The sequence below is a fragment of the Myiozetetes cayanensis genome, unplaced genomic scaffold, assembly GCF_022539395.1.
Source record: "Myiozetetes cayanensis isolate MyiCay16 unplaced genomic scaffold, myiCay2020 scf7, whole genome shotgun sequence".
In the NCBI taxonomy this organism is placed as follows: Eukaryota; Metazoa; Chordata; class Aves; order Passeriformes; family Tyrannidae; genus Myiozetetes; species Myiozetetes cayanensis.
Window position 1 is genome coordinate 45,172,260 of NW_026087964.1, and position 15,389 is coordinate 45,187,648.

At 46.1% G+C, this 15,389-nt stretch overlaps 1 protein-coding gene across 4 annotated transcripts in view; it reads left to right on the forward strand.

Annotated features, from left to right (window-relative positions):
- Nucleotides 1–15,389, forward strand: part of LEF1 (lymphoid enhancer binding factor 1) — a 69,046-nt gene that overhangs the window by 26,324 nt on the left and 27,333 nt on the right. For all 4 annotated transcript variants that reach the window (XM_050338693.1, XM_050338695.1, XM_050338694.1 and 1 more), the window contains exon 4: nt 14,271–14,403. In XM_050338693.1, the coding sequence (XP_050194650.1) occupies nt 14,271–14,403 (133 nt within the window). The remainder of the gene's footprint in view (nt 1–14,270; nt 14,404–15,389) is intronic.

Sequence of the window (15,389 nt, forward strand, 5' to 3'; positions counted from 1 at the left end):
TTTATTACCTCCGGATTCTGCAAAGGGCTGGTTATCTCACGCTGCGAGCCAGCATGATCAAAGCCCCGGGAAAGGTCAGGCATTCCTCCAGGAGTGACACTCAGCTGCCGGCAGCGCTCCTCCAGCCCACAGCTCCCACAGCCTGGGCTGCGGCACTGCACTGAAATCCTTTATCTCGTTAACGAGTGAACCTACAGATTAGTCAGACTGGCCTTAGCTTGATGTCGAGAGCATGTAACACCTGGCCTGGGCTTTCTGAAGAGGAAAGGTGGTTGTTTTTTAAAAAAATAATTTCGTGGGGGAGGCAGCATTTCCTTCCTCTGACTTAGCGCGAGAGAGCTCAGTGCTGAGAAAAGCTGTACTCTGTCCCTGTGCTACACCGAGGGGGCTGCTTTCCTCATGTTCTCAGCTCCTAGTCTTGTGCAATTGATACAAACGGTGAGTTCCAAAATACTGGGCATAGGAGAACTTATCTACAGTATCTTCCAGCCAGAGGATATTGTTTTCTCACTGTTTTGATAGAGTGGCGTTCAGTTACTCACTTTGAGCTGGTTATCCCCCATGAGCAGCTTGTGTGTGGACAGAGAGGTTTGGGGAGGGCGAGAGGAAGGAAGAGATGTTTGAGATGAGCAAATCCTGTCTGTCTCTGCTTCCGCACATGAGGTGCCTTATTTTTTCATCTGTCCTAGTTCAGTGGCGTGAGGGAGTCCATCCCTCAAGTTGGGGTGACAGAGATTCACCTCATGGCTCATGGTCCTGTCTGTGGCTGTGCCTGGAGACTGGCTGTCCTGAACCCGGCTGGTTTGTTTGCATGGGGTATTTGCTGTCTTTGTCTTCAGACATGGGTGCTGAAACTCTGGCAAAGGCAAGGGTGAATTCTTCCTACTTTTCACAATGTGAATAGCATCTTGGCTGTGACCCAGCACCTGTAAGATGGTGGAAATGTATTAACTGCCCGGAATTTGGGGTAATTTTTAGTTTTAAGTGAGCTTAAGGTATTCTTATCCTAGGTGTAGGATAGGAGTAAGAGGGACCATGATTTCTCTCCATCAGCATGGGATATTAGACAGAAAGGGTACTTTCTGCCATGAAGGGAAAAATAAATACATATTCTTTAGAACAGAAAACTTGATTTCATTTTTTAAAAGGCTGAAATGTCTGTGATCTGTATTCATCTTGTTTCTTGAACAAAGGGAGGGTAAAAATTACCCTCATCTGCAAATAAATGTGGCAAACTGTGGCTGGCTGTGGACATGTGGCCTCTCGAGCAAACTGAAAATATGTGTGTGTAGCATCCATGGGGCCTGCAGCAGGAGCACCCGTCTCTCCCACCCAATCTCCAGATGATCCTCAGATCCCAGAGGATCCAGCTAAAAAGCCTTCTCCCTCTGTAGAGGAGAAGCAAGGGTCTGCTCCTTGCCTCTGAAATCCCATGCTGGGAGTGGGGAAGGAGTGGGGAGAAAAAAATAAATAAAAAATGTTCTCCAGTGTTTGGTTGCCAACTTCGGCCACATTCCTGGCTGGTGGTGGCAGCTGGAGGGATTGCTGTGTGGGAGCATCACTGGCTGAGTTTGCCCAGCCCCTGTGCCAGCCTATGCCCGACACTGCAGCAGTTCCAAGGCTCGCTGCTCCACACAAGTGTGCATGCAGTGGGCAGGTCTCATGTAGATCCTTTCTGTGTCCACCCCAAAAAAGAAAGGAATTAGCGTTGTGTAGGGGCATCTCTGGTACTCTTGACCATTCTCCCTGTTGGCAGTGGAGGGGGAGGGTGAGGAGCTGAGTGCTTCCCCAAGCTCTCCTGGCACGATCTAGTTTCTTTTTCTGATAAATTGTTTAGTGATGTTCTTGCAGAGTCTAATGCACTGTATTTCTCCCAAGCGCGGGCTTTACTGTAATGAAAAGTACCGAGGAGGGATGTAGTTATGATAAGAAATTGTTCACCCCTGCCTCTGCCGTGTTTCAGGGGAGAGTTAACTGCACAGGGGAGCACTAATTGTGTGAAAAATTGCACTGTTGGTAACGATGGGGTGATGGTAAACTTTGGAAGTGCCTTTTTAATGCAATCGAGCATAACTCTCATATAATGTTGTTTGAGTTTAGGAGGATTGAAATATAATTGCAGGGTGACCCCTTGCTACTAGTGGGGCTCTGTGTGCAGCTCTGAGCCCATCTGGAAGGGTGATTTACTGGAGGCTTGGGCAATCTGGCAATTTAGGCTCTTTTTTACGACGTTTAGACTTCTGCCCGTGTTATAAAGCACAGCCCAGGGTTTTTATGAGGATGTAGGTGCCTGCTACAGAGAACTTAGGTTATGGGCTGGGTGGTTTTTTCCCCTTTTAAGAGCGATTTTTAAATTTTAAAGGGCAGCTCTTGAATTAAAAAAAAAAAAAAAAAATCAAGTCTAGCAGCAGGCAGAAATATCCTATGCAGGATTTAAAAGGCATCACGTGTCTTGTGCATACCAGCAACCTTTTTTTAAGCTGTGTAGCCAAGTGGGTGAAGGAGCTTAGTGGTTACAAACCAAATGGAGTGGGGTGGGAAGGGGGAGTAGGTGAGCCCCATATTTCTTCCTGTCTCTCGCATCTCACGGCCTGCCCAAGCTGGGCCCACCCCAGCCACTGGAGAGTCTTCAGGTCACTGCTCAGGACAGCCGTGTACCTGCACGGGTAAGATCCGAAAACTGAAGGAAATGCCTGTTTTTGAGGATGCTGTGCAGTTAAACGAGCCAAGCAGGGCCAGAGGGGTCCAGGAAGCTTTCCACGGGGTGAGTACAGCGTGATGGAGCAGAGGCGAGGATGGGTGGGGAATGGAGCTAGTGCAAAGTCAGAGGAGAGCCAATGCCACCGACACCAGGAAGGATGCATTTTCATAGAATCACAGAATATCCTGAGTTGGAAGGCACCCACTAGAAACATCGAAGTCCAGCTCCTGGCCCTGCACAGAACGGCCCCAAGAATCACACCATTTGCCTGAGAGTGTTGTCCAAATGCTTCTTGAACTCTGTCAAGCTTGGTGCTGTGACCTCTTCTCTGGGAGCCTCTTCTAGTGCCCAACCACCCTTTGGGTGAAAAACCTTTTCCTAATACTTAAGCTAAAGCTCCCTGACAGAGCTTCATTTTGTATTCTGAGGCTCCCTGGGTCACAAGTGTGCATTTCGACAGGGATAGGCCTCCCTTGGAGGATGATCTAACTCCAAAGCTGACATAGGAGCATCCCTCCACGTCTCTTTTGTTGGTTTGTCTCTGCATCTGGAAGCAGAGCTTGCCATGAGGTTGCTCTATCTTCTTTTCGGGGAGTGGAAAAAAAAATCATTCCTAAGCTACCCTAGGAACAGAGCCTGCAGGCACAAAGGTGGGGTGCTCCAACTTTTCTGGATATCCCTTTTCCCTTCCTTTTTTCACTTCTGCAAACAGACAAACAGCTTGCACAGTCCCATTATAATTAAAGTCCTTCTCTTACCTGAGTCATCTCCCACTGTCAGCCCATGTATCTTCTGAGATGCCATTTGGCAAACGAGACTAAAAATAATAAGCGTTTACAGTATGTGTCGGTAGCTCAGCACCCAGCAGTGTTATGTGGTATGTTTACTGTTCCTATTGATGCCAAGAGTCTGAATGAAACAGTCAGCATTAATAATTTGGGCCAAAAAAAGTGTTTGCAGCCCTACTCCTTTGAGTCTGTGCCTTGTTCAGGTCTTTCTTTCCTCGTCCTTATTTGTGTGCTGTGACTTTCATATTTTTAGCTACACGTAAATGTAATTTTAGGGCATGTTTTTGCATCTCATTGATGTGACGAACCCTCATGGGAATGATCTACGAAACTTAAGTTAGTAGCTTTTCAACACTTTTGTTTGTACTGAAATCATCTTGCACAATGTGATAGAGAAATAATTCCTGTTGTGACCTTCTACTGATGGTTCAAATAACCTGTCTAAGAGACGTCCTGTTTCTGGAGGGCCCTACTGCTTTAATGCCTGTTAAAATTGGTTTTGTCTTTTGTGGAACAGTGCTGCTGAAATTAAGTACTTGCAAATGCTTTTTACCTTCAGATAAACGTTGCAGTTTGCATTTTCAATCCTAGTGAAGCTTTAGTAGACTGCTACTTTTGGCCTAATAATTTGTGCATGTATAGGGATATTTTTTTTTTTTTTTTTTTTTAGTTCAGAAATGAATATTTTATTTTAAGCCTTTGGACCGTCTTGCCCACATCCAGTGATGGATGTCTAATGAGATGACTTTTTGCCTCCACTAAATGGTTATATTGTTTGCATTGATGTATGCTAAGACTTGGTGCATTAAATCTTTGGTCATTAGCCGATGCCATTAGCAGAAAAGTCCAAATCACTTAGAGCTGGGACTTAAGACTTTTCATTAAAACCTAAATTTGCATGTTATTGGATAAATCTGTTAATACGGTTTAGCCGGACTCAGGGAAGTTACTTGAAAAAACTTTTTACAGTGCATACACGGGGTCAGTGGTGCCTGAGAGCCTCAAATTCGGAGAAAATGGCCCCTTTAGTGCTTCCTTCGTACCTTGCCGTATGCTGAGCAACCCCTGCACCCATCCCACCCAGCCCTGCCTGCCCCTACCACCCTTAGTGCTGTGGACGCAGCCCCAGCTGTCAGCATTGCGCTTCAAGCTGGGCTTGGAGCTGTTCCACTTCTGCTGGGTCTCCTTACCTCATGGCAAAGTGTGGGCAGCTCTTCGTGTCACTTTGGGGCCAGAGCGGGTTGGCCTCAGTGCTGGTTTCCCCACAGGAGTCTTTAAGCAGCCTCAGTGTGGTAGGGAGCCAGGCTTTCCAGGACCAAGGGCCAGTTGAGGGGAGTCATCAGTGTCATCAAATTTGTCAGTCCTCTATCATCACTCCGTTTCTATTTTTTCTTTTTGTCCCTTGTTTTTTAGAAGGTGGATGAGGCAGGAGCACTTCCAAAAACATCAGTGATGTTGGGCAGCATGACCAGCACAGCATGATCTCTGTTTTGATAGAATTAAGCAGTTGATGCCTGGTCAACTGCTAAGTTAGGCATGGTAAACAGAGGTTTTGAACTTGTAAAGGTGTGCCAGGTGCCTGTATGGATGTTGAGCCCTTGTCCTTACCTTCTGTATGACAAGACATAAGACAACTTCCTGGTGCATGTCGTACTCTTGCATTCTCTTAATTGAGAACATTTCTATTCAGTGGAGCTTGAAAACTGCAGCTCAAAGAGAATTTGACCCATTTCTCAGTTTTCTGGGCCTCTGATGGTCTTTGTTATGACATATGGTGTTGAATAAGCTGTAACGTAGACTTAATGTAAATACATTTAAGAGAGGTCCTATTTCAAGCACTTTTGATCCACAGTGTGTGTGCAGTGCCGAAAGGCATCTTCCTGTCACCAGGGTGCAGGATGGTTTTTTTTCGTGGTTCCCCCCAGGAGCCTGGGTCTGTATCCTGTGGGACTTGAGGAGGCCAATGAGGAAAAGTCATCCCATCCTGTGACGCACAATGTCTGCCAGAACAGGAACGCAGGGCTCCAGGGGTTGTCGTCCGGCAACCCACTTTCACACAGAACTCGTGTGCTTATGTGGTAGTTGTTGTTTCACTTGCTTGAGCGATTTCCCTGGTCTGAGTACTGGACTGAAGTGCATCCCTTTGCCTGTGAGAGAGGCCCATTAGCCTGTGGGTCTGAGTACCCTGGAGAAGATGCCAAAGTTGCCATGAGCAGAGATCCTGATAACCTCGAGGCAAGCAAAACAAGCTTGTGTCTTTGGCTTAACTCATCAGACAGCTCTGGTGACAGAAACCAGAGCAACTTTGTCCTCGGGGAATAGCTGAAGATGGCACGAGAGGTGACAGCAGGATGGACACCAGCATCCTTCCGCCCTATCCAGAACCCCTGGGGCTCTCTGTCAGATAACACTCCTGCTGATTCCCCCCTGGCAAGCAGCTGGCCTGTGGGCACAGGTTCCTCTGATGTCCAGTGGCCTTCCTCTGGTGGCTTAGAACAACAGTCCTTATTGTCAAAGCAATTAATAAGCAAGAACCCTGTGAATCAGAGGCTCAAACCTGGGCTTGTTAAAATATTGCTGGGCCCAATACCCTGGAAACACCTTTTCAGCTAATGGGATTGCTTGTATGTGACAAGAACGTATGAGGCAGAAGAAGGGATGCTGCACAGGGTAAAGGCCTGTGTGGTGTGTCACCATCTGGAGTATTTGTAATGCCAGTGGTCCCATTTACCAGGTTTTGGGAGTGTTAAGTAACCCCTGGGGTCGAGTGTGTGATTTGATGCTGCAGGTTCCTTCTTTTGGGTGTGGGCTCGTATTTACATCAGGAAAAAGACAAACTGTTCAGGGTGGACAGAGTTAAATGACTGTCTTGCAAGAACCAGAGTTTAAAATGAGCACTGGCTGGCAAATTGTGGAGTGTTTGCTAGCAGTTAATCTCCGTCCAAAAGAACCTATTGCTGAGTTTGGAGAACAAAATAAAACATTGCTAAGTATTTTAACAGGGAAAGTGTTCCCTGCAAGGATGTGGCTTTGCAGCAAATTTAATGCCTATCAGTGATATTTCTAAAACCAGTGGGCTGTGTAAAACTAGGTGTAATTTCTGTATATGTGAACTTGCAGTACAGAAACAGAAATGGGCTTGTCCTCCCCTGATCAGAGCCTTACAAGATCTGCCTGGTTCCCCACATGGTTCACCAGCACTGCAGGTCTCCCGACAGCCTTCCTGAGCAGGCAAGAACAAACAAATTAAGAAGTCACGGGAGAGAAGAAAATGGAGATAGCAGGGGATTTCTAATCAAGCTATTTTAATACTGGGTGTGCTTTAATCACTTACTTAATGGCAGTGCTTAATGAACACTTGAAATAAAGCATGTTTCTGTCAGAGATTCAACACCCATGTTTTTAAAGCTGTCTTGAGGGAACTCAAATGCTTATTACAACTTTTCAGCAAAAATCCATCACAGTTGTGCTATATTAATTTCCAAGATTGAAGGGGAGGGAGGAATGAAAAGTTAGAAAAAGACAAGAATGTAGACAAGCCAATAGTGTGTTGGTTTCTCACTGACACTGCGATTAACCTGAATCTGGTTACTCATTGTAATCTCTCTAGATAGATACTTATTCTAGGCTTCTGTCAAATCACATTTACACCTTCCTTTGCAATGCTTCCCTGTCTGTTGCAATGAAGTTTTTATTGCACACCAACCCTTCGGGCTTCAGGCAGAGAGCAGTTTGCTCTGACTCCTCTTGACTGTCCTTCTGTGCTGCCTGCATTTCCAGATGTGACGTACCCTTTGTTTCAGGTGCTGATCTTTATGACCACAGACTGTGGTGTGGCACTGTTGGCCACCGTGGGAATCCCTAGCAAGGATCCTGGGTGCCTCCTTCACCTGCTGATGTGCTGGCAGCATCTTCTCTCTGTCTTCTGGAGGTCTCCCTAGTGTGCTGTGGCTCTGTGGTTTACTGATGCAACATGTCCTGGGGAGAAGGGGGAAACTTTCAGTGACTGACTTAAAGTAACTTCCTTGTTCTGCCCTTTCCTGACTCCCAGCACTAAGTGCAACTTAATGAAGTGGCAAGGAGCTGAAGTATAGTAAATGAGGAAAAATGGGGACCAGGAGGATTTTTTTCTGACTTCATCAAGCCATCAGTTTGCCCCCTGAAATGTATGATTTGGTTTTAGTTTTGTTCTAAATAAGTGTTAGCCGTTGTAAAGCTGTAAAGTTTCACATCAGCATGGATACAGCATTTCACTTTACCTCCTTAAAATGGTGAGTCCCTGGGGTGTCACCCCCACTGTTTGTAAGCGTGAAAGGTCAATGAGATAAATGACCTCCCGTTGCCAAGTTGTGAAGCAGGGTTAAAAGACTGCACCTTTTTTATTTGTCTTTTCATAAATCACAATATTCCTAAGCCCCTGTTTCCTGTGAGTGGTGTGTTCCTGTGGGTGTGCTTTCTTATCTCTGTTCCTTTTAGTTTCAGGTGAGGCTATAACTAATGCTACAGGCCACCACCCCCATACCCACTCTGTCGCTTTCCCAACTGTACTGTCCAAGGATTGGAGAAGGTTTTGAAAATTAAGCATAAAATTATCTCTGATGTCAGGAGCCTGGAAGGAGATTGGCTTTGGACATAAAACTATTTGCTCTAAAAAATGGTTTGGGGATAGGGGAGGTAACCTGAGCTCTCTATATACTGACCTTGCTGCATCTTTGCAAAGTTGTCTATGGAAAGGGATTGGACCATAGCTCCCAGGGAGGTGGCTAATTGTAATTGCAATTACTGCTGGTGTTGATGAGCTTGTTCCCTCTATTGGTAACTAGTTTTGGCCAAAACACCTTACTGTTACTTTCTCTTTATTCCGTCACTGGTACCCCTGTGCTAAAGCTTGTCCATGATGAACCCAGACATGGCCTTGGTTTTGGCATCGCTCCAAAATGACATTCTTCTTGATCTTGCATTTTTATTGCAACAGCTGGTTAGCAAAGGCATAAATACAGAGCTAGTTTAGCCATTAAAATGTTGTTGGTATTTTGAGGACGGCTGAAATTGCTGTCTTTTGGGTTTGCTAAAGTCATCTGCCTAAGAAAGACCTCAGGATTCCAGAAACTAGAATAGGCTAACAAAGAGATGGATTTTTCTTGTCTCTTCAGATCAAGGTATCCTCAAATCCTCGCACAACAAATGGGCCAATTGATCCTTTTATTCTGAGGTACTGCTAGAACAGTGGTGGAAATGTTTCAGTGGTGGTGGTGGTGTTTTTTTTGAGGAGCTACCTGTTGTTATTTAACATTTGCTGTCAAAAAGTTGAAGCCCTGTTTTTTTCAAATGACCCTCTTTTTCAGGAATGAAAAGGAATGCGTGCATTTATCCTTAAGCTTCTTTATTTTGTGGTTTGTTTGTTTGTTTTTTTAAATTATTTTAGCCTGAGTTGAGAAGACCATCTGCTACTATCTGTAACCAGTGCATAACTTGCTGACAGGAGAGGAAAAGTAGTCAGTCTGGGGCCTTGTTTTGGCTTTTTAGAAGCAGCTTTGTGTTTAAAGAAAAGAGGAAAAACAAAACAAAACCCAAGCCATCACCTCTTTGGGTGTTGACCCAGGGAGGCTTCGGTCTTGTGTGCACAGGCTTGCTTGCAAAGCTCTGCGAAGCTCCCTGCCCATCTGCGACCTCCTTTGTAGATGCGTGTCCTTTGAAGGGTCATTAATTTAATATCTTTCTCTGTGCAGCAGCTGGAACAAATGGTCGCCCCAGCTCCAGCAGGAGCTCCCAGCTGCCCGCCTCGCCCAGCGCTGACCTACAGGCATTTTTGCCATGGCTGTCCCAGGCTTTTTATAGGTTTTGGACACTTGTTGCATATAGGATACCTTACAGGTGTGGGCCTTTGCTGAAGTATTAGCTAGCTGCCTGGGGAGGGCTTAGGGTTTGTTTTTTTCTCTAGTCTTGCTTTTCTTCAGAAGCATTTCGAAAATAGGGGAAAACTTCCTGGATTCAGGCTGAATTCAAGATGCAGCATTTCACAATCAACTCACCAGAGATTAATTTGAACTGTCTCAAGGTGTACTCTTTGCATGAGAGGGCAGGCACATATTTAAAGTAGGGAGTAACTCTGCGAGTCCAGGTGCAACATTGCCAGTGTAGAGCACTTGCAGGGGTTACCCAGCCCCGTGGCAGCAGCTGTGCCAGTGCCACAGCCAGAGGATTTCTCCCCCCATCCTTGTCCTGCCCAAAATGCCTGATTATGGTTCAAGCTTTAACACTTGGAGACTGTGATTGCTGTTTGCAAGGGAAATACTTGTTATTGTACTGACCTGGGTTGTTGTTCCTGCATTACTTCAACACAGCAATAGCTTTAAACAGGTGTCTGGTGCATGGCAAAGCTCATGCTGGGATAATGTCTACTACTGGGTCAGGGTCCTCTTCCCTGTGAGCTCTTACCCTCTGCCTACAAGATTTTTTTAGGGGTTATGAGGTTTTCTTTCAGGTTAGTCATAAAACTGAGTCGTAGTTTCATCTTAACCCTAACTAGCTAAATAATTTGGCTCCTGCTGTTTCCAGTACGTGTATGCTCTCCCAGTCCACTTGGTGTTCCTTCAGGGCACTGTTCCCTGCCTGCACTGCCTTATTTCAGCCTGAGAAGATGCTTGGGAGAAATAAAAGATGCCAACTGAGAAGGCCAAGCTGATGAGAAAAACAGCCCCAGGGAGGGCCAGGGAGAGGATAGTTCCCAAAGGATGCAGGCATAGTCTGTGCTGCAAGACTGCAGTGGGACTGGAGCCCTGGTGGTCTCTGAGAAGAAGGCCACCAAGGTTTAGTCGCTCGAGAATGTCCCTTTGAGCTGAGTCCTGTGGGGCATAGCTGTGTGCCCCCAGACCAGCAGGCATAGGTTAGCCCTTTGCCATTAGACTTCAGTGTTTGTAACAGGTTATGATGTATGCATGACAGGGTGTCCTAAAACATAACAATGTTTTCAGGTTTGTAAAGTAGAGGTCCTCGTTTTTAGTTATTTTTTCCAAATTGCAGATCTTGAGGTAGGCCGTATGTTTTGTTTCCTTTACTTTCCAGGTCATGTGGAGAAGCATAGAAGGGAACTGATGTGGTGTAGTAGTACACCATGTATGCCACATCAGAGCTCTGTTAGGGACCATTTCAACAAATGTTCAGCTTCTTCAGGTAGTCTTGGAAATGCAAATTGCATCCTCATCTGCTTTACTGTGTTTTTAGAAGCTGCTCGGTTACCAGCTTACCAAAACACTACATTTTGATGGATGGATGAAGTTCTGTTCTGAAATACTGAAGAACCTCATGTAGAACAGTGTGTAAATACGTGATTGTCTCATTGAAGGACTGATCAGGATTTTCAGGAGAAGGTTTCTCGGGCTGTGCAGAGGAGAAAAGGCGCTCCATGAACTATGCCTGATACTAGATGTAAATGTCACCAGTGTGCCGGGGAGAGCTGTGTGGTTGCGAGCTTGGTTAGTAGGTACTGAATGAAGCATGGAGGACCAAGTTCCCCCTGCATAGAGCCTACACTGACCCAGATCGGGTCTCTGTCAGTCTCTCAAGTGTTTCTGCAACTGTATGCACTGTCTTTGGAGGATTTGGGGAGACAGTTGTAAGGATGGCATGTTTGTGGGAGGAGGAAGCCTATGGGAAAAGATGCTGGGATGCAGTAGAAGCAGTCTCATCAGCACGGTCCTGTACATCAGCATGAGGTAAGGTTTTGGCCATGTCTCACAGCCCTGAGAAGCCTCTGGGGCCGTAGTGCCCACTGTAAGCAGTAGGTGGTGGAAGGGGCTTTGGCATCATCCCCAGTCCAGATGTCCCCAGGGCAAAGGGCGCAAGCCAGGCTCTGTGGGAGTGAGCAGGGTGCCTGGGGTTTATCCCTCACCCTGGCCTGGGGGTGGGAGGGTTGAGAAGGTGGTGAGAGGGACATTCAGTACTGCATGTGAGGTCTTAGTCCCCTACCCTGAACCCTTTCTGTGAAGAGGGCTCACATAACCCGTCTGGGTCGACTTGTAGGGCAGGTGTCATAACAGAACCGATTTAAGTCCATAGGGCTTTTGAAAAATATGTCGTCAGGTCTTTTCTCCTCCTGGTTTCGCTGTGCATGTGTCGCCCTGTGTGTTCTCCTGCTGTCAGTCGCTGTGGCCATCTTGGTGGGACCAGAGGGAACAAGGAGGCTCAGCCTGTGCCCACCGAGCCCCCGTCTGGTAGTACACTGGGGTGCCCAGCAGGATTTAGCTGCCAGAGCTCCCTGGGTCTTCCCAAAGCGGTGTGGGGCAGGCAGGCTGGGAAGCTTTGCATTATTGCTATTATTTCTTGTTACAGATTGTTTTTTTTCTTTCCCAGCTTCTGGCTCTGCAGACCCCCAAATGCTCTTAATGGAGATATGGCCTGTTTATATGTTAATTTTAAGCCCGCTGACAAGCGGTTTGCTTTTCTCCTGACTTCTCACGGTTCCCTCGCCCGTTCAAAGCCGCTGCCATGGGCTTAGGGGATAAGGTGCTGAGAATTAGAAAATAAAATAAAATCTGCAGGATGGTGGAGAGTGAGGAGGTACAAGGATTGGCATGCTCAAAGTATATATAAATGAGTGATTTCTGAAAGCAAGGAACCCTGATACCAGGGGCATGCATGACAATTACATCCAGTACAATACAAAATGTTAATTACTAAATTTTGAGAAATTAATGCTGATTAGCAGCTCTGTGTGTGTGACCTAAATACATCTATTGCTTGATCTTTATTCATAATATACAGTTTATTGTTGATAAAGTCATGGCTGAATGGTGGGCTGGCCCACGAGTCTTGTGCTGAAGACTGAGGCCTGATTTCTAAATCGTCTGAAATTCGTTGGCATCTGTTTTTTGTGGAATTTATACGGATGGGGAAGATGAATAAGTCTGAGCTATCCCCTTTACAACTCAACTCATAGATGTTATTGAGAATTCATTTTGCTTTTATTATTAGGTCCACAAAAATGGACCTAATGCTTGTTGCCTTTAAAACACCTACTAACGCTGCTTTCTCTCTCCATCTTGCAAAATATAAGACAAGGCCGAAGCTTAAATTAAAATCCTCAGGTTCTTATCTCTTTCCCACAGGAAAGCAAATCTGTGTTGAAAACCGTAAAATTAAGAGGAGAGCAAGGATAGCATAATTTAGCAAAAATTCATGGCACCAGATTCTGAGCTATATGACTGGAGGGATAGGTCAGACATTAAGAAGATACTGCCTGCTAATGCAAGTTCCTTAAGGTGGTGCTCTGGAAACAAGGAAAGCGGAAAATGCTGCACTGGTTCCCGTTTGCTCCCTTTCCTCTGCTCCTACCGGTCTTAACAGTAAATTGAGTTGTCCATTATATAACCCATCTGCTTCCAGAAGTCCAGAGAAATCATGGTCTTGTGCATGGAGCTTTGTCCTAACATCTGTTTTGTGCTGGGATTTCAGTAGTGAACTCAATGAAAATTAATTTCATTGGCCTCTTAAATTATTTTTTTGTTAATTCCTTGTGTTTGACAGGCTGTCCTAGCTGAGTTTTATGGGTGTGTCTCTCTGAAGGACAGCTCTACTTTTTAAAAATTTTATTAAAAACCTGTTTGTTCCATAATTGTTTGTACTAAGGGGCAGTGTAGAGTGGCAGGGTACAAATGAGGAGTGCCTGTTACATGCTGGCATCATCACTGTGGCTCATCCCACCGTAGAAAGAGCAACTTGTGCTTCAGGCAGTGTTAATACATCAGGATTTCACTGGAACAGAGAGGAGTTCCATTGTCTTGCAGCCTTATCTAAAGAGCGTACTTTTGGGCAGCATCCTTTCATCATGCCGACTGCCTCCTCCCCTGTGCCTCTGCAGGAAGTGCTGATGGGAAGTGTGTGTCTTGACCTGTGTGGGCATCACCTTATGGCACCCATTTCAGGACCCTCTCGGATGTTTGTAGCACTTTGACTTCACCTTGGCACGATGCAGGGAGAGGCCTCCCGGGTGTCCCCGGGCAGCCAGCAGTTCTACCCCCCTAACTGACCACTCTGGGAGGCCTCTGCCAACCACTTATATATGAAATCAGGCTTTTAAGGGTGACTTTTTAGTTACCTGTTAGACAGACCAAGAGTTTTCAACCAGACTTTGTAAAATTGCAAGGAAGAAGATCTGCTGTGTCGGCTGGCAGTGGCAGGGGTTTGTCCCAGCTGTGCCGTGCCATGCCACGCTGCGGCTGTGCAGGAGAGCAGTGGAGAGCAGGAGCGAAGCTGATGAAGCTCGTTGTTGCTCTTTAAGGCTGGAGATGTGGCAAACCTGCACTTTAAGCCTTTTCTTTTAAATTTTCTTTTCTTTTTTTTTTTTTTTTTTAAATGCTGTTCCTATAACCAAAGGGTTTTGCAGCACTGCTGCTGGCTCTGCAGTCCTTTGCCCTTGGTGCACGGTGCCTGCCTGCCCAGCATGTTGCTCCTCCTGCCCTGCAGCTCTCCATTTGCCATTTCCGCTCGGTGTCTCCCAAGTGCCTTTCTTCCTGCTTCCGGCCCCCACCCATTTCCATGCCTTTCCTCAATATCTGCATCCCTCCTCGGGTGCCAGTGGTTTGAGGATGCCGATTCTGGCAGCAAACCTGGTTTCCATCCACTAGCCCCAATGTCACGTCTGTCCGTCTGTTTCCCCCGCTTTAGTAATGCAAATATTTTAAAATTGCATTTTGGAAATGTTTTCTTTTTTTTTTTTTTTTCAATGCAGAAGCTCCACCTCGCTAACACCATTTAATTTAATTTTTGTTCTTCTCTTGCAGTCAAACAAGGTGCCCGTGGTACAGCCTTCTCATGCGGTTCACCCCCTCACCCCTCTTATCACCTACAGCGATGAGCACTTTTCCCCGGGGTCACACCCATCTCACATCCCCTCTGACGTCAGCTCCAAACAAGGTGAGCCCATCCTTTCCCAGCACCATGGGGATGCAGAGGGGTCCCCGTGCTGCTGACAGAACTTTATTTGTAGTAGTTTAGAGGGAGGGTTCCAGATGCATAGGCCCACTTTCAGAGACGGTAATTTTGCCGTGATGCTGATACTTAACGTGGCTTCTTAAATTTTCATGCTGTTTCTGATGTGATAATTTGGGCTTGCTTTTGCCATCGAAGTCTTTTAAAATCTCAGTGAAGAGAAGCCAGTCCTTGCCATCTCCAGCGGTGCCCGAGTCTTGCAGCGTGCAGATGCAGAAAGGGCAATCAAAATCAACCCTGACCTTCCCAAAAATGGGGGACAAGTACTTCAGTGGTGTTGTTATTGAAAATTTTTCTTTTTCCCTTTCACCTAAAATTGAATTTTATGTCCTTTTATTCTCGTTGTCCATATTCTTCCAAATTCAGTTGGCATAACTGAAGCATTGCCCATAAAAATAATTTTGAGCCCGTGCAAGTTAAAGCTTTATGAGTGTGACACTTTTTAATCTCGTACGGGCTGCCTTCTGCAGAAAGCACCTTTTTAGATGGCTGTAAGTTTTTTCTGCACTCCTAGGACTCCTTAAAGCAAACAAAAAAGCCTCCCAGATCCACATCTGGGAACATCAAACCAGCACCGCTCTGCCTCAGTTTGCATGGAAGAAGCAAATGGAGGCCTCCTATCCCTCATTTGTCTTCCTCCTTTGCATCAGTGCCCAGGAGAAGGATATTCACACTCATTCCTTGAAATCCCAGGGGTGCCACGTGTTAAGAGAACGGGATTTCCACCTCTTGCTGAAGCTGGCTGTGACAGCTGGGGCACACCCTGCTGCTGCAGTTCGTGAGCTCAAGAGGTTTTCACTTACTGCATGCTGGGTTTGCCCACCTGTGCCCCATCTTTTTGCCTTTACCCTAGTTATTTTTGTATTCCTGTACTGCAGACCCCAACCGAACAACATCTGGTTTGTTGTTTC